This window comes from Poecilia formosa, unplaced genomic scaffold (genome assembly GCF_000485575.1).
Source record: "Poecilia formosa unplaced genomic scaffold, Poecilia_formosa-5.1.2 Scaffold649, whole genome shotgun sequence".
NCBI lineage: Eukaryota > Metazoa > Chordata > Actinopteri > Cyprinodontiformes > Poeciliidae > Poecilia > Poecilia formosa.
In genome coordinates, this window is record NW_006800588.1 from 139,928 (window position 1) to 157,315 (window position 17,388).

The window sequence follows — 17,388 nt, forward strand, 5'->3', positions numbered from 1 at the left end:
CGGACGGACGGACGGACGGACGGACGGATGGATGGACTAGAGGGGTGTGAATACTTATCTGCGCTGTCAGAACTGGATCGGCTCTGCAGAGAAATGTTCATGTCTGTGGCAGTGAAGGTCACTCAGCAGATAACGCCGGGCTACATTCACCAGATACTCTCACACACACACACACACACACTCTCTCTCTCTCCTGCATGGTGTCCAGCCCGTCCTATCTCATAATGATGGGCGCCATGGCGATGGACCCACCATGTAATCTTCCTGACACCTCAGAATAATCTCTGTAAAACCGAGTCTGACCCGTGTTGATGCATCTGTCCAGACAGGAACCAGGCGACTCGAGTCTCATTAATCAAAACACAAAGTTTTAAAATTCCTCACACTTCCATGAAAGCCTGAATAAATCTGACTCTGGAGCTCTGGTCCGATTTATCTGATTTATTTGTTGGTTCCACCATCAAGTGTTCATGAGATCTGCTAATTAGCCTTTAGCATCACAACACTGACCCACTCTGCTGAATTGATTTAATTCAGACCCATTGGAGGGCTTCCTAGTATAAACACCCAGTTTATAGCATCTCCATCAGATTAAAATCCAAACTTTGACTAGGCCACTCCAGCAAAAGGCTCATTTATTCCACCTGGTTGTTGTTTTATTGTTTGCATTTTCATTTCTGGTTTTTGGCCTGTAAAACCTGATGATATGAATAAGTTTACTTCCTGATTCTGACGGTAGATCAGTTCGTACTCCTCTTATTGTTGAGATAAATCTGTCACTGTTCGGCGAACTGAAAGGTTTCACACCATGTGGGCCGTCTGAGCGACTCACATGCTTGTCCTGACCCGGCTTCACCGGGCTGCTGCTGATGAGAACCATCTGAGCAGCTGAACAAACCTCGTCTGACCCGCCGCGGTCAGCATCCTGCTGGGCGGACAGGAAGGACCAGAACTTCACCCAGAACAGCAGAAAAAACAACCACAGCTCTGCTTTAACATGAAGGCGTGAGGCGTAGCTGAAGGTCTCGCAGGTCGGCTTGCTCCCTGTTGGTTTGGAGAAACAGGAGATGAATTTGACTCTGCTGCATTTAAAAGGTTTTCTAAGACTTTAATGTAATCTAGTGACACTGATGTGTTAACGGGAAACTGAGATGATGTGTGTGAGCTCCTCCTCCTTCCTGACTCTGACGCCACTTTTCCCTCTGCTCCGTCTGCAGGTCAACTTCGTGGTGTGTCAGCTCTGCGCTCTGATCTCAGCCTTCTGGTTTCGTCTCTTCCTCCATCCCAGTAAAACCAGTCCTTTCATTAGACATGTGGTGGCGACTGTGCTGGGGCTCTACTTCGCCCTGTTCTGCTTCGGCTGGTGAGGCGACGGCTGGAAAACCTTCCTGCTTCCCAGTTTTAGCTTGTTTTTGCCAAACTGATCAATATGTTTCAGTGGAAAGAACAAATTTCTGGATCACCTCGAGGTGAAAAGTGGCTGAAACGTTGGCATAAGAAATTTATTTTCCTGATAAATTCTGATTATTTGGGACATTTGGAGAAGAAACATTGCAAACTGCCATACGGCCTTTGTTGGCTGCTGTTTGTATTAATATTAACAGCAATAATTTGGTTATTTGACAAATTAGCCAAAGAGAATATTTTGTTAGCTAACTAAATGTTTAGCTTTATGCTAAATATTTAGTAAACTAGCTAAATAAATTTGAAGCTAAATATTTAGCTCAGACGTAATTAATCAGGAAATATGCAGATTTACTTGCCAATAACTGGAAGTGGACTGTCAAACATAAACTTTGAAAGTCACCTCTTTATTATTTCTTTTCCTCTTTTTCCCAACATTTCAGCTTAAACCAAAGATGAGCCGTTTTAAAGGCTCAAACCAATGGACCTGCAGCCTCAGTGGGGCATTGACTCACCAGCAGAAGTTCATGTAGAAGTCCTGAAGGTCCAGCTTTTATTTTGATAGTCCACTTCCACGTATCCACAACTGAATTTGCATATTAGGTCAATATTTAGCTCTGAGCTAGCTGAATATTTTGTTTGTCAACTACATATTTGACAAAGCTAGCTGGCTCAAAGCTAATAAAATGTTTAGATTGCTAACTAAATCCTTAGTTTTCCAATCCTAAAAACTCTTCCATGGAGATCAAAATGTCCTCCAGAATCAACTTTTTCCAACAATCCAGACACACTTTTGGTTTCTGGTTTTCCTGAATGATAAAGCACAGAGTCTCAAGGCTAAAATGATCTCAAAGTGAAGAACAGAACATAGAACTGAGGAAAATGTCCAACCTTATTTCAGTTAGCCCATAGCATGATGCTACCAAAGCAGAAGCCGACACACTGTGATCAACGACGGGTTGAGACAGGAGTTATACTCAAGGCAGGCACAATGATTGCTAAATGTTTGATTATTGTTATTGTTCACATCTTTAAAGAAGAGTCATCAGTTTCTCTTTGACTCTCTGCTCCTCCTTTCTGCAGGTATGCGCTTCACTTCCTGCTTCAGAGCGGACTCACCTACGGCATCATGATCCTGACCGGAGTCGAGCACATGCACAAGTGAGCATCATGGACTCCCTAAATAACGGCGTCGTTATAGAGACATTAAAACTGTCAGAGGAAGCAGCAGCTGTGAAATTAATCTGCTTGATCCATTAAACTCAAATCATCAGTTTTATTCTTTAGAGCTCATGTAGAAAACAACTTCCTGCTCCTTGTGTAAATTAACTAGTGGAGTGCTTTCTCCAGACAGGCTGCTAATAAGTGGATTATGTTATGGTCAAAACTAATTTAGAACTCACACATACTGAAGATTAAAACTCAGTACTGAAGAGTATCAGTTTTACATCAGGAAGTCTAAGAAATAAATTAGATAATAAATTCAAGCAGCTAAAGCTCCAGTACAGGAGGCTGGACTCAAACATAGGGAGGAGCCCAGAGTAGAGTCACCGCTTCCTCATATCAGACGGCGATATGGTGAATGGTCTGAACTTATAAAGCTCTTTTATCTGGTCCAGGAGACACTAAAGGGATTCATTCATGGGGACTTGTTTCAGAAAAGTCCCTATAAGTCGAGGACTGAGGACAGACCTTCATATCCAGTAAAGGGTTAGGTCTCACTAGTAGGTTTGTTGCACCTTGAAGAACCCATCTTTTGACCCTAAACAGGCAGCTGAGTACAGTTCCTGTACAGCTGAAAGAAAGAAAGTCTAGGGATCTCTACTGTGGTTGCCACCAAAATCACATCTTAGATAACTGGATGGGTGGAATCAGTATCCTTCTTCCAATCGTCAACAGTTCAGGAATGAAACCCAACATTCTTCTTGGGACAATGGTGTCGACTGTGGTAGGACTTCGATCTGCAGTTGGTGGGATGCCGGTATGATCCCCACTCCATCTGTCTCCGTCGTTGTGTCCCAGGTGAAGACACTTCACCCGCCTTGGTGGTCTGAGGGGTCAAATACACCCAGACTCGGTGGTTTGCCACCATCAGTGTGTAAATGTGTGCGTGAATGAGTGAATGAAATCCTCTGGACTTAATAAAGTGCCATTCAAGTAAAGACCATCCCATCCACTTCCTCCTCAAAGATCTTAAGGTGTTTTCAAGCTATAGAGGTTGTGTAGGTTCCCTCCAGTGTGTTCTGGGTGTGTGGAGGGTTTCCTGTGGAGAACCCCCAGATAAAGCCATCCAGAAGGTATCCTGATCGGATCATCCACCTCAGTTGAGTCCAGTTTGGAGGAGTACACTGAGTACTTGAGTACTCCACGGACATCCACATGTACTCAAGTAGACTCAACGATCAGTGAGTGTCAGACACTTGGTGTCGCGTAGCAGACCCTCAGCAGGAGATGGGACGATACCAAAATAAGGCAGCAAGTGGGCGCAACCAGCCTAAAGGATGCATAGAGTGACCACCACTCTCTGTGCTGCACTGACTGATGTGCGGTGGCTGTCCTGGTCAATCAGAAGTAGGACTAGGTTCCCAATTAGCCCACCAAACTTGCTAGTATCCATTTGGATTGTGGGAAATGCAGGAATTTGTCACAAGAAATGTAGGCAATCTATACGCTTTACTGTGAAATCTCATCTGTACATACAGAGTCCACATGGCTCATAGAATATGCCAGAGTATCTGGGTGCCTTCACTCAGTCTCTTTACTCTAACTCTACCCTGTCCTTATAGTCAAGCCTTGTCACTCTACCTAGGAACTATTTTCAGGTGTTTGCATCCAGAATCTCATTCTTTAGGTCATGACTCCAATGATCCAGGCAGGAGATATTTTGGAGATACTTGAGAAGAAGAAACCAAATGCATCCTTTAAAGTCGTTACTACATATTTAGTTTAAGAGCTGAAACTGTGGTCACCTCAGAAGAAGCAGGTTGGGAAGTCTTCCTGAAGTCTCTCTAACAGACAGACTAACTGACCTGAGATCAGTGAGTTGTTGTTGGTCTGACTCTCTTTTGGTTGCAGGTATTGCCTCGTGGTGGCTCTCAGCTACCTGAGTCTGTGCCAGATCACTCGAGTCTACGTCTTTGACTACGGCATGTACTCTGCTGACTTCACAGGGTAAAACTCCTCCTGTTTGTCATGTTGGTTAAAAAGCCTGGAGCTATGATCAGTGATGTTTGACCTGCTCCCTTGCTTCCTTTTCCAGTCCCATGATGGTGATAACTCAGAAGATCACAAGCCTGGCCTTTGAGATCCATGATGGTGAGCTGCTGCTGCTGTAGTTACACAGCACAGGGACGACTGGGACTCAGGTGTTAAAGGTCTCTCTTGTTTTGGTAGGAATGGCTCGGAAGGAAGAACATCTGACCGCAGGACAGAAGATTTTAGCCATAAGGTTTTATCCATTGTTTTTAATATTTAAAGTTGGGTTTAAAGTAGTTTCCCTCTGGAAGTTTGAGCTCCTATGTGTTTGTGTGTTTCTTTAGGCGAATGCCGAGCCTTCTCGAGTATTTCAGCTACAACTGTAACTTCATGGGGATTCTGGCTGGTCCAACCTGCTCATACAACGACTACATTGCCTTCATCGAGGGGAAACCGTATCGCCACCGAGAACAAGAGGCCGACAAATCCAAGACCAGACTGGGTCAAGGCGAGCCATCGCCAAACGTAGGTCACCTGACTGGTTTAGCTCTGTAGCAATCACACCCCAGACGTAATCAATCTTATGGCTTAAACAGTCTTAAATAATGATTAATCTCTACCTAAAACCTCTAATCTAAAAGCAGCAAGCTGACAATAGTGCAGGGCATTCTGGGTAAGTACAACAAAAACAAAAGAGGGAGTGTAGAGCTAGCAGAAGAAATGGCTTCTGGTTTTTTCCCAAAGACCAAAGAAAAATCCTCCAACTGCTAACATCTCACAGCTGCGCTCAGTGTCTTCCAAGGTTTTTGTGTCATTTCCTTCAGTGGTTCTTGGTGCAGCGCCCCCAAAGGCAAGAGGAGAAACAGGTTGCTCAAAGGGTTTGGTTGGTTTGACATAGTGCAGTGTGAAAGCAAACTGCACCAGAGGAAAATGGAACAAATGTTGCAGTTTTGGTCCCCAGTCGAATAGAATCCACTGGACTATCAGGTGGGACAACATCCTTAACGATGCAGATCTTTGTCGCCACCAGCGTCTGGCAGCAGTTGTTATTCTTCAGATGTGAAAGAATCTCAAGAGCCTGTTGCACTCGGCTGGTTCTTTGGCAGTTGGACCACATTGCTTGAATTATCTTGATGTAGAGATCCAACAAAGACTGTCTGGCTTGAGAACAGTCAGTGATTGTTGTTTCTTGATTTCATGATGTCTTGATTTGGAGGTTTGTGTATGAAACAACTCAAAAAGGCCATAATGTAGAGATTCAGTTAGAAATTTACTGCTCAACATGAAGGTTTACTGCTGCTCCAACCAGGAAGCGATGGAAGTTTCTTCTTGGAGACACAATGAGGACAAAAGTATCTTCCTGTCTACAAGCAGAAACTAAACCAGAACAAATGTGTCTCTCCTCAGATGGAGGTGGTTCGTAAAGTGGCCACCTCCTTCTTCTGCCTGCTGGTCTTCCTGTCGGTGTGTAAAGTATTTCCAGTGGAGCGAAACATCGAGGACGACTTCATTGCCAACACACCGTTCTATGCCCAGGTGGTCTACCTGTACCTCTCCATGCTAACCACACGACCCAAGTATTACTTTGTCTGGACACTCGGTGGGTGGCTGTGTTCATATTTCCCAAACTTCTTTATTCTTTTGGACTGTTTGCTCATATTTCACCTGAGACTCTCACCTAACAGCGGATGCCATCAACAATGCTGCCGGCTTTGGTTTTAATGGCTATGACAGTAACGGCGCCCCCCGCTGGGACCTGATCTCCAACCTGAGGATACTCAACATTGAGGTTAGGAGAGAACATGTCCTTATTGTGTTTTAACATTACAGGTTGGCAGCTGGACTAATTAGACTTTGTGTTTTCCAGCTTGCCACCAGTTTCAAAGTTTTTCTTGACAACTGGAACATTCAGACGGTCCAATGGCTCAAAAGGTCTGTCTGGAGATCCACAGCTGTTCATGCCAGTAAAAGGACACATTTTGTGTAACCATATTGTGATCTTTATCTGTTGGAAAACAGGGTTTGTTACGAGCGATGTCCGTACCACCCAACAGCAGCCACGTTCATCCTGTCCGCCATGTGGCACGGCGCCTATCCAGGATACTACCTAACCTTCCTGACCGGCATCGTTGTCACGCTGGCAGCCAGAGCGGTGAGATGATGGATGGATGGATGGATGGATGGATGGATGGATGGATGGATGGATGGATGGATGGATGGATGGATGGATGGATGGATTGGGTGTAGATGAATCTTGTAAATGTAAAAACCAGAGTAAAAGTTATTAAGCTAATATTAATACATTATTGTTCTTTGTTATTAATACTCTATCAGTCCTGTGGCTGAGTAATGATCTGTCCTCACCTGTCCGTCTTCTGTCCTCACCTGTCCGTCTTCTGTCCTCTCAGGTGAGACACAAAGTTCGGCCCCACTTCCTGCATTCTGCGGCCCACAAACTGTTCTATGATGTCATCACGTGGGCAGCCACTCAGATCGCCATCTGCTACACGGTGGTGCCTTTTGTCCTGCTGTCTGTGGGCCCGTCCATAAAGTTCTACAGGTCAGCCATCTCTTTCATTTCTCTGGTTGTACATTTAATTTTGTACTTTGACAATCAGGTTCGAATGGAACCTTATTTCCAGAATGCAACTGAGGTCCATATTCCCTATTTCTTCCTTCCTGCAGATCGTGGTACTTCAGCCTCCACATCATGTGCATCCTCCTGGCTGTAGCGCTGCCGGTCAAACCCAGACATCTGCGCCTCAAAGAGCAGCAGAAAAGCTGCTCCCAGGATGCAGGCCTGAAGCCCCTGGAGGCTGCAGAGACCCACAGTCACAAAGAGAAAGCCTCCTGAGGCCGGGGCCAGAAGCATCTTGTAAATTTCCATGGACTTGTGTGGGAGGATGTGAAGCCGGATGGACCGAGTGATGCTCCTGCTGGACTAGGTACAGAAAAAAGGCCAAACCTGATTAATTTGGATTCAGTGGGGGATAAAAGTGAAAGCAGGCTCTGGGTTTCTTTTTTTTTCTTAAAGGAATCTTGACTGCCAGAAAGACAGCAAACAGACTCAGAAAAACCTGCCATGTTTAAGAATATAAATACCTAATATGAGTTTACATGGGAGAGCTGCGTGTGATCAGTGCAAACTGCCTGAACTACCATGATTTTAAACCAACTCCCTTTTCTTACTTGTCAGAAACTTGTGGATTAAGGAGAAACTATATGATGATATGAAAAGAAACAGAGGTGAAAAGCTGGAATACACAATTTGATGACAACAGGGGTTGTGTGAATAGAAGTCAGACTGATTAAAGGAAAGCTTTTAAATATTTTACAGAAGTTAGTTTTGGAAAAAGTGCCAATGTTTGTTCACTCAGTCACCTTATTTGTTCTAAAAAAAGAAAGAAAAGTCTTGATGTGTTTACATGTGTAACTTTGGTTTAAAGTTCTTACTGGTGTTTCATTCCAAAAAATAAAGATGTGGTTTGATAAGCAAAAGATAAACAGCTTTACAAAACCTTCAGAAATGAGCAGAAAATGGTTTTCCTTTCCAGTTTGATTATTTTTTACATATTTTCATTTCTAGTTGGGTTTGGGCTGGTAGCTCAGGATGGTAATATTTTATTTCTTTACCGTTTGTCGCCTCATTCAGACTCTGTCTCATTACGTCATTTAGCTCAGACACTGGGGAGAAAAAGCTGCTTGGTCTTGCAGCTAATTATTGTAGATAAAACGATAGACATGGTTTTATCCACAGTCTTCTGTCCTCACCTGTCCGTCTTCTGTCCTCTCAGGTGAGACACAAAGTTCGGCCCCACTTCCTGCATTCTGCAGGAAGTGTCTGTAAAAGACATATTGTGAGTGGCATTTTGAAAGACTTGAAAGATTTTACAGCGACCCTATATTTCTGGAGAAACAAAATAGATACAGTTTGGTTGTTACGACAAACTAAATAATTAAGTGGTTTGTCATGTTTTAAGAGGTAAATTAATATAGATCTAAGTGCATTTTGTGTTTCTTGGGGGTTAAGTTTATTCTGATTTATAGATATTTTTTCCAGTAATATTAATTGAGTGTTTCATTGTGTGTAAAACAATTTGTAATTTTGCTGAAATAAATTTCAACAATTTTATTTCAAACGTTCAGTTTGCACACATAGTTCTAATAATTATCAAGGAGACCGTGCCACTCACAATATGGAGGACGCACTGAAGCCAACATGGCGGTTACCCTTCTATGTCTGTTGGTCAAAAAATGCTGAAGAAAAGTTTAGAAATTCTGATTTTGTCTTGTTTTTTGTTTTCATCACAACCTGACTGAATTAGAATAACATTAAAAAAGTTTTTGTTGACAACAATACAATCAGATTTTTGTATAAAACAAGGATTTTGCACTGTGGTGAGATTCTAGGTTTTCTGGCACCAACATATGATAGAATATGGCCTTTAAACATAAAACGGAAAATATTTTGTTCCAGTATTGGTTCAGTTTTAAATCTGAATTACAGAAAATATATAATTTTTGACAGGGCTTTTAAATCCAAGTGCAAAGATGCTACAGCGAGGTGGGTTTTGCTAACTGCACACATTTCCACCTGCAAAACAGAATAAGTGAGAAATAAAATAGTATTTGACCATACAGTAAGTTTGATGAGACAAAAGTGACATAAAACAGTATTATAGCAATTGATTTACAATAATTTCACACTAGAAGTAGCTATAAAAAGCTTGTAGCTTTAAATAAATTAGGTTTTCCCACTTCCTGAATGCCCAGTTTTTACATTTGTTTAAGTTTAGGTGAGTGCTGGCTGTGAGTTATGCTGTAGCCATGATTTTTATGGGTTTCTCTCTGTTCCATCAATGTTTTCTGTGGGAGATTAAAAAAAAAGGAAAGTTTACCTAGCCTTTATTGTTTTGTTCAATTAAAAAAAATCTGTATTTAATTGTTTGCTTTAATGTTAGCTAGTGGTTTAATTTAGCTATGATTACTCATATTTTGAGTTATTTACCAAACGGATCCATGTGTAAATTTAATCACCAATATTTTTGTTGTTTAATTTATTTTAACACTGAGTGTAGCTGAAAAATTGTGCTGGAATAGCTACTTTGTGTTTACTTTTGAGCTTTAAGCTTGCTAATTGCTAGCTAACTGAACATCAAGGGAGCTAGCTAAAACTGAGTTTCAAATAAAAACCAATTAATATTTGTCCTGCACATCCTCACCTTAAAATTCGATTAAAAAAAAAAACAGTAATAAACTTATCTCATTAAATGTTCTTGAGTTGAGTTGGTTATAGCTGTTAGTTTGGCTTTCAAGGACACAAATTAGCTCGTTTTCTAACTTCAGACGTTCAAGACAACTGGAGCACAGCAGGAAGACATTTCTATAAAGTTGCTGTAAATGTTCTCTTCCATCAAACTTCTGGTTTTAGTTTATCTAAACAATTTAATCTCATTTTCCGTCCAAACTATTCTGAGTATTAACAGTCAGCAGTTCTGCCGATCAGTAAAAATCAGTGTTTTCTTTGCCTCTTTTCTTCTAAAACACAGAAAAATCTGAATCTTTCTCTGAATCTTTCTGTTTTTGTATTTGTTCTACAATTGTATTCCTAGTTTTAGGTTTCTGCCATGACACCTGGTTGAAAAGATGTGACTGCTAATGAACATGTTTATGTAAAACAGTGATTAAAAACCAGCCACCTAACTTTGTAGTTTTGACATGTTTGTTTTGACTGTTTATTTTATTTGGTTTATTTTGTAAATTATGTGAATAAATGTTGGATTTTTTTTTTTACAGTTAATGTGTCGAAGGTTCCAGTTATTTTATTATTGCACAGCACATTAATGAGGGATCATATAAAGTCATATAAATGCATAGCCCCTTACTGTCTTACAACCAAAAACATTAACATATTGTCACTTTGTATGATAACATTAAATTGAACAGGAGATTCAGATGAATTTACAAATAAATCATTGATAGAAGAAGGTAGACAGGTGAGAGTATTAGTAATAAAGGCAAGAGGGGAATGACTCAGATGGCACAGTCTAGATTATCTGTATATCCATGGCCTAATACCAACACTGTACTTGTACTTTCATGAAATAACACTTCTGCACTTTAACCCTGAGTAAACTGATACTGAGCAGAGATCCTGCTAATGCGCTGAACTGATAAAGATAAGTAGATTTACTGCACAGATGATAATCTGCATTCATAACAGATTCAAAGAAGAAAACATTGACACCAAAAATAGCCAGACATTATGCAGTTGCATGCAAATATATTGACACAACTTGATGTTGATCAACATTACAACCACAAACCTCAATGTACTTTATATGGACTTTATGTGATGGACCAAGGCAAAGCAGTGCATAACTTTGGTTTTGGATCATTTTGACCACCTTTCACGTTACAGCTAAAAGTATTTTGGGGGAAGTCCCCATCAGCTGGAGATGTTGTAAATAAATAGGATTCAGAATGCAGAGAAGCTGTTATGGGTTCAGAGTCCCTCTAATAAAGACTGCTCTGGAACATTTATGACAATGATTGTCTATTTTTATCCATTATGGCCTTATGTTATGAACACATTTATAACTGTTTTAACAACAGAGTTTACAGAAATAATTAAACGTGTATAAAGGAGAAAAGGAGACTCTGACACCATGTTATTTAAAATATTTATAAACATGTATATCTTAATTTTTATCCAGCAGTTGAATATAAACCTGACAGGCTTTTCAAAAATATGTTTTTTAGTATAATACTAACGTTGAAAGTGGACATTTTGAGAAATAATTAAATCAGGATGATCAAGTTGGCGGATATTAATAGCATATATGTAGGAAACAACTGTTACTGGGGCTTTTACTTTGACAGGATAAAGCGGAAATAAAGTCCTCGTTTTTGGCGCATGACGCATTGGAGGGTTATGATTGGCTCGTACTGTTGTTTCGGTTGTTATTCTAATCAAGATGGCTGCTGTTGTCGGGGATGGAGAATAACCGCAGACTGTTATCCGAAAACAGGCCGAAGAAACGCACCTAAAACCCGAACCCCGAACCGGAACCGGGCTATTCAGGCTGAAAGCTGTTCTTTTCTAAAGGTAAATCTCCTCCTCTCCGCTCTTCTCACCGTCAGCATCCTTTTCCGTTCTATTAATTATTGATCCGCACTTGTCGCGGAGGAATCTGTCGGAATGAATCAGATCCTCGCCGATGTTCTGGTATGTTCCACTATAATGGAGGTTTTAGCTATGAATTGTGTCGTTTTTAGTTTGTTTTGAGGTGATTTTCTGTGCGTTTCGGCGCCGCAGGCCGTAAATCAGTGAATGTGTCCGACAGTGTGAAGGTTACAGCAGCCATATAACGCCGATATAACACCGGGGGCGTGGCCTGTCATCATACAGCTGCGATGGGAGCTGTGTAATTATCACTATAAAGTATATTACTGTTTTTATTAAAAGCAACTGATGATTTTTATTATTATTTGATCATAATTCGATAAAAAACAGTAGTGTAAAAATTAAGATAAAACGTGTATTAATTATATTACACATATTATGTATTAATTGTATTTCTATACAAAAGCAGTAACAACACATTAGATTTAGTTATGTGATTAAATAATGGAAAAAATATAAAATGAATGAGAGAATAAAAATTAGGATTTAATTAATTGTTTTTAAACTTACAATGTTTAAAACACTTTAAGTTAAATTTAGATTTCCCCTTTTAACTGCATTGTTGACATAAATACCTGTAATAATTATTCAAGAAATAATGAAATGTTGGAATTTATACAGAAAAAGTGAGTAATGCTGCTAATATGGAGTGAATAACATGTTTTCTGGATTGTTTAGTGACTGGATTTAAAGGTAACAGGAGCAGAAATCCTAAATCTCAGAACGGTTTTCATGTAGGAATCGTTTCGTCAGCTTCAGTCTAATTGCTCGGTTTGTTAAATCCCTGTTAGAGAAGAAAACCACGTTTTTATTCTGCATTCTGCTCATTATCCTGCTGTTATTAAAGGCCCGACTCTGATTACACGTTAAAAATGAGCAGAAGCTGTTTCTGTGGTTTTCGGATGGAGAAATCGTCCCCAGACTGCAGCGTTTAGGGATTTTTATGGCGTCAGGCTGAACATTAAGGATCCACACCCAGTTTTCAGGTCTGAACTCCCAGATTAAGCTCATAGCTAACGCCCTGTTTGCTCATTTGCATTAACATTCACTCACTCACTGGGCTCCCTCTTTGTATGGGAGATGTGTAGGCTGTTGTCATGGCGACAGCTCCACATTTTACTGTCTGGCTGTGATGGAAAATGAGATCCAGCCCCCATTGAAGTGTTTATCGGCGGGGAGCGGAGGCAGCGGGCTGATCTGGGGTCAGCTCAGGTCTTCATATCAGCTGCAGCAGCAGCTCAGCGGTTCAAACCATTCCTGACGCAGCAGGAAGCTCTGGAGTCGCTCATCTTTTATTTTTATTTTGAAAACCTGTGAACTTCTGGAGGTGTTTGAAACTTCTCTGTCTTCCTGCAGAGGGCGCAGTGAGGAACCGCAGACATGGACACCACCACGTCCATCAAGATGACCACTCTGGCCATCCAGAACCTGTTCAGCTACGTGGAGGAGGAGAACCTGGCCGCCATGAAGGCTCACCTGGACCGCTTCAAGGAGGTGGACGGCCGCAGTGACGTACGTACCGCACCGTACCGCAACACACCACAACACACCGCATTATTTTATCAAATTATTTATTAGTTGCTTATGTATTGACTAATGAATTAATCTATATAAATGTACTAATCAAAATATTTATTGAAGTACTGGTTTATTTATTTAACGTATCTGTTGAACAAGAAAGTAATTTATGAAATTTTAGAAATTATGCATGTTTCGTTTTGTTGACATGTTTTGGTTTATTCTGTGTTTCGGTTTGTTTACATGTTTTTACTTACGTTTGTGTTTGTTGACGTCTTTTGTTTTGTTTATGTGTTTATTTGTTTGTGTGTTTGCAGAACGGCCAGACGCCGCTGATGCTGGCGGCGGAGCAGGGCAGCCTGGAGATCGTCCAGGAGCTCATCAGGAGGGGAGCCAACGTCAACCTGGACGACGTGGTGAGCAAACGCAACGCCCCTCACCCCCTCTGTGTTTTTATTCTGTCTTGTGTGGTTGCTAGGACACCAGCGGGTCAATTATCTGCTGTTTCCATGGTAACATGGCCTTCCTGCGTGTTTCCAGGACTGCTGGTCGGCTCTGATCTCTGCAGCCAAAGAGGGTCACCTGGAGGTGGTGAAGGAGCTGCTGGAGAGCAGCGCCTACATCGAGCACAGAGACATGGTGGGAGCAATGCCTCATGGGATACGTAGTTGGAGCACATGTGCTGTGGATGTGTGTCTAAGATGAGGTTGTGTGATTTAGGGCGGCTGGACGGCGCTGATGTGGGCGGCTTATAAAGGTCGAGTGGAGGTGACCCGGCTGCTGCTGGAGCAGGGAGCCAATCCCAACACCACGGGACAGGTGAGACCCCCACATGTTGCTGACCCGCCGCAGAGCGTCATCCCCTCATGCTCTCGTCTTCCTCCTGTCTGAGCAGTACAGCGTGTATCCCATCATCTGGGCGGCAGGACGGGGACACGCCGACATCGTCAAGCTGCTGCTGGAGCACGGAGCTAAAGTCAACTGTTCAGACAAGGTGACGCTCAGTCAGAGGCAGAATGAATCATGACCGGCAGCCATGTTGTCTCTGAACGTCCCTGTGTGTCTCTGTGGACAGTACGGCACCACCTCCCTGATCTGGGCCTCCAGGAAGGGACACTACGACTGCGTGATGCACCTGCTGGAGAAAGGAGCCGACGTCGACCAGGAGGGGGCGGTATGTCTGCACCCAGCCACCGTACATGAGACTAAACAGATTTAACGCATTTCTGCTGAACAACTGAAAGCCAAACAGGGCTGTTTGAAGAACAACACACTCAGAGCAGTAACTAGGCCAGAACTGTTTCAATAATATAACCATTTTGTAATCAAGATGAAAAATCTTATTTATTTGTAAATTTGATCTACCAAGAACTCCTGAAGAGAGTTTTACCTTCAGCTAGTTCAGATTCTGTGAAATAATCCCATGAGCATCTTTTTCTGTTGATCCAAAATATAATCATCAGATCAGGTCAACTCTGTGTTGTCCAGCAACAAGGTCTGAGCTTTTTACAGGTAGATGCATCCTGTGCTGCATGATCCACTGTTCACTAAATAAATGCTGTTAATAGGCAATTAAATGTTTAGTTTGTTGTTTAAAAAGTGAATTAAATTATTTGTTTATTTGCATTTTTATGTATTTTAACATTGGTTATAAACTTAAGTGGTTAAATGAAAAATCTGCAGAATGTGCCAATATTTTTATCCGATTAATCGTTAGAATAATCAAATAATCATCAGAATAATTGATTAATCATGAGAATAATCGATCAAAAAATAACAGATTAATAATAAAAACAATAATTTAACAGTCAGAATAATAAAATAACTATCAGGATAATTGATTAATAGTTAATAATTGATTAGTTATCAAAAATAATTGATTGATCATCAGAATAATTGATTAGTCTATTTTTACTTGTCATATTTTAGGTGAAACGGTTCAGAAATTGTGCCTCCTGGTCTCATTTAGCTCAGATATTTCTGCTGCTGAAGCAGCGCTGCGATTGAAACACCAGACTCTGGTCTCCTCAGAACTCCATGACGGCGCTGATCGTGGCGGTGAAGGGCGGCTACACGGAGGTGGTGAAGGAGCTGCTGAAGAGGAACCCCAACGTCAACATGACCGACAAGGACGGCAACACGGCGCTGATGATCGCCGCCAAGGAGGGCCACACCGAGATCGTCCAGGACCTGCTGGACGCCGGGACGTATGTCAACATTCCCGACCGGGTGAGGCGCCCGACTGGTTCCGGTTCCGATTCCGGTTCTGCTCCACTGGGAGGCTAACGGCACAGTGTGTTTGCAGAGTGGGGACACGGTTCTGATTGGGGCGGTGAGGGGCGGCCATGTGGAGATCGTCAGAGCGCTGCTGCACAAATACGCCGACATCGACATCAGAGGACAGGTGAGAGCCGACCGGAAGGTCAAAGGTCATAAACTACTGGAAACTTTAATGTATTTTATTAGTTTTTGTGTAACTGACAACTTTCTCCTGGAACTGTGTGTTTTGCTCTTTAACACAAAAAGCTTAAAAACAGATTCAGGTTCTTGTAGAAAAGTTTGCTTTGTGTCCATGTTCAGAATGTCAGAGGACCACAGAGATCAGCTTCTCTGATATTTGTTGGGTCTGTTCTCGGAAAACAAACCATTGCTAGCAGATTTCCTCCCTCATGTTTTTGTCGGTCCTTTTGCGTCTCCAGGAGAACAAGACGGCTCTGTACTGGGCCGTGGAGAAGGGAAACGCCATCATGGTCCGGGACATCCTGCAGTGCAACCCCGACACCGAGACGTGCACCAAGGTGAATCCACTGGATCCCAGAGAGGATCACACACCGGGCAGATCACATCAATGACGAGTGTGCGTTTTCCTGTCAGGACGGAGAAACGCCGCTGATCAAAGCCACTAAGATGAGGAACATCGACATCGTGGAGCTGCTGCTGGACAAAGGAGCCAAAGTGTCGGCTGTGGACAAGGTGGGAGACTCAGAGTCACAGAACCTCCAAACCCGAACTGTGTTTCCATTAACAGCAGAATTACTCAAACTGAAACTATAAAATAAATTAACTTAATGAAAACACGCCAGTTAAAAACAAAAACTCTGGGAGAAAAGCTGGGATGAGGCAGCTTTTCAGACGTAACAGATGATTTCGCAAAACTGCCTGTTCGAACATCCAGATGTTACTACTGCCGAAAACCACAAAGAAGACGACAGGAAGTGGTCTTCTTTGTTGTTCATACAAAGTTGTCATTCTGTGTTGAATTCACAGCTCTAATGTAAAATGGCCGACTACAATTTCCCCAAAACACTGCATATGTAGCCGCTCCCAAGTAGGCGGGGCTTGTCGCTCCAACACCTGAAGAAGACGCCAACATCTCCTCATTTAACTGTTTACATCCGTCTCTGCCATGATTGTTAGTGATTTTTCATGTGAACAACCTTATTCATTCGATTTTAATTTCATTTCTTATTAAAAAGAAACACCACAATTGTGAGATTGTTTTTTTACACTAGCAGACAAAGATTTGGGCTCATTTGTCATGGAAACTCAGGTACAGACACGTCAATGACTTCCTCATTGCTTCTGTCCGTTTTCCCAGAAAGGAGACACTCCGCTCCACGTCGCCATCCGCGGCCGGAGCCGCCGCCTCGCCGAGCTGCTGCTCCGCAACCCCAAAGATGGCCGCCTGCTGTACCGGCCCAACAAGGCCGGGGAGACGCCATACAACATCGACTGCAGCCACCAGAAGAGCATCCTCACCCAGATCTTCGGCGCTCGTACGTTTTCCTCCTCCCTGACGATCATGTGACCCGTTTCTAACGGTAACCTGACCTCTCATGTGCCCCGCCCCCCACAGGTCACCTGTCGCCCACGGAGACGGACGGCGACATGCTGGGCTACGACCTGTACAGCTCGGCTCTGGCCGACATCCTGAGCGAACCCACCATGCAGCCGCCCATCTGCGTGGGTCTGTACGCCCAGTGGGGCTCCGGCAAGTCCTTCCTGCTCAAGAAACTGGAGGGTCAGCACACACACACACACACACATACACACACACACACACACACATACACACACACACACAC

At 42.5% G+C, this 17,388-nt stretch overlaps 2 protein-coding genes across 5 annotated transcripts in view; both read left to right on the forward strand.

Annotated features, from left to right (window-relative positions):
* Nucleotides 1-9,476, forward strand: part of mboat2b (membrane bound O-acyltransferase domain containing 2b) — a 13,756-nt gene extending 4,280 nt beyond the window's left edge. Inside the window, exons 2-13 of the mRNA XM_007542001.2 lie at nt 1,218-1,363; nt 2,488-2,565; nt 4,480-4,575; nt 4,664-4,719; nt 4,798-4,852; nt 4,944-5,124; nt 6,007-6,199; nt 6,285-6,388; nt 6,467-6,531; nt 6,619-6,751; nt 7,008-7,159; nt 7,285-9,476. Coding sequence (XP_007542063.1) covers nt 1,218-1,363; nt 2,488-2,565; nt 4,480-4,575; nt 4,664-4,719; nt 4,798-4,852; nt 4,944-5,124; nt 6,007-6,199; nt 6,285-6,388; nt 6,467-6,531; nt 6,619-6,751; nt 7,008-7,159; nt 7,285-7,453 — 1,428 coding nt within the window. The 3' untranslated portion in view covers nt 7,454-9,476. The remainder of the gene's footprint in view (nt 1-1,217; nt 1,364-2,487; nt 2,566-4,479; nt 4,576-4,663; nt 4,720-4,797; nt 4,853-4,943; nt 5,125-6,006; nt 6,200-6,284; nt 6,389-6,466; nt 6,532-6,618; nt 6,752-7,007; nt 7,160-7,284) is intronic.
* A 2,064-nt stretch (nt 9,477-11,540) lies between these two features.
* The window catches only part of kidins220b (kinase D-interacting substrate 220b), an 18,393-nt gene continuing 12,545 nt past the window's right edge, over nt 11,541-17,388 (forward strand). For 2 of the 4 annotated variants that reach the window (XM_016666030.1, XM_007542003.2), the window contains exons 1-13: nt 11,541-11,707; nt 13,142-13,297; nt 13,621-13,719; nt 13,844-13,942; nt 14,024-14,122; nt 14,199-14,297; nt 14,379-14,477; nt 15,335-15,532; nt 15,609-15,707; nt 16,003-16,101; nt 16,178-16,276; nt 16,902-17,079; nt 17,160-17,324. In XM_016666030.1, the coding sequence (XP_016521516.1) occupies nt 13,166-13,297; nt 13,621-13,719; nt 13,844-13,942; nt 14,024-14,122; nt 14,199-14,297; nt 14,379-14,477; nt 15,335-15,532; nt 15,609-15,707; nt 16,003-16,101; nt 16,178-16,276; nt 16,902-17,079; nt 17,160-17,324 (1,465 nt within the window). In that variant the 5' untranslated portion in view covers nt 11,541-11,707; nt 13,142-13,165. The remainder of the gene's footprint in view (nt 11,708-13,141; nt 13,298-13,620; nt 13,720-13,843; nt 13,943-14,023; nt 14,123-14,198; nt 14,298-14,378; nt 14,478-15,334; nt 15,533-15,608; nt 15,708-16,002; nt 16,102-16,177; nt 16,277-16,901; nt 17,080-17,159; nt 17,325-17,388) is intronic. The other 2 variants (XM_007542005.2, XM_016666031.1) reach the window with 1 other exon arrangement.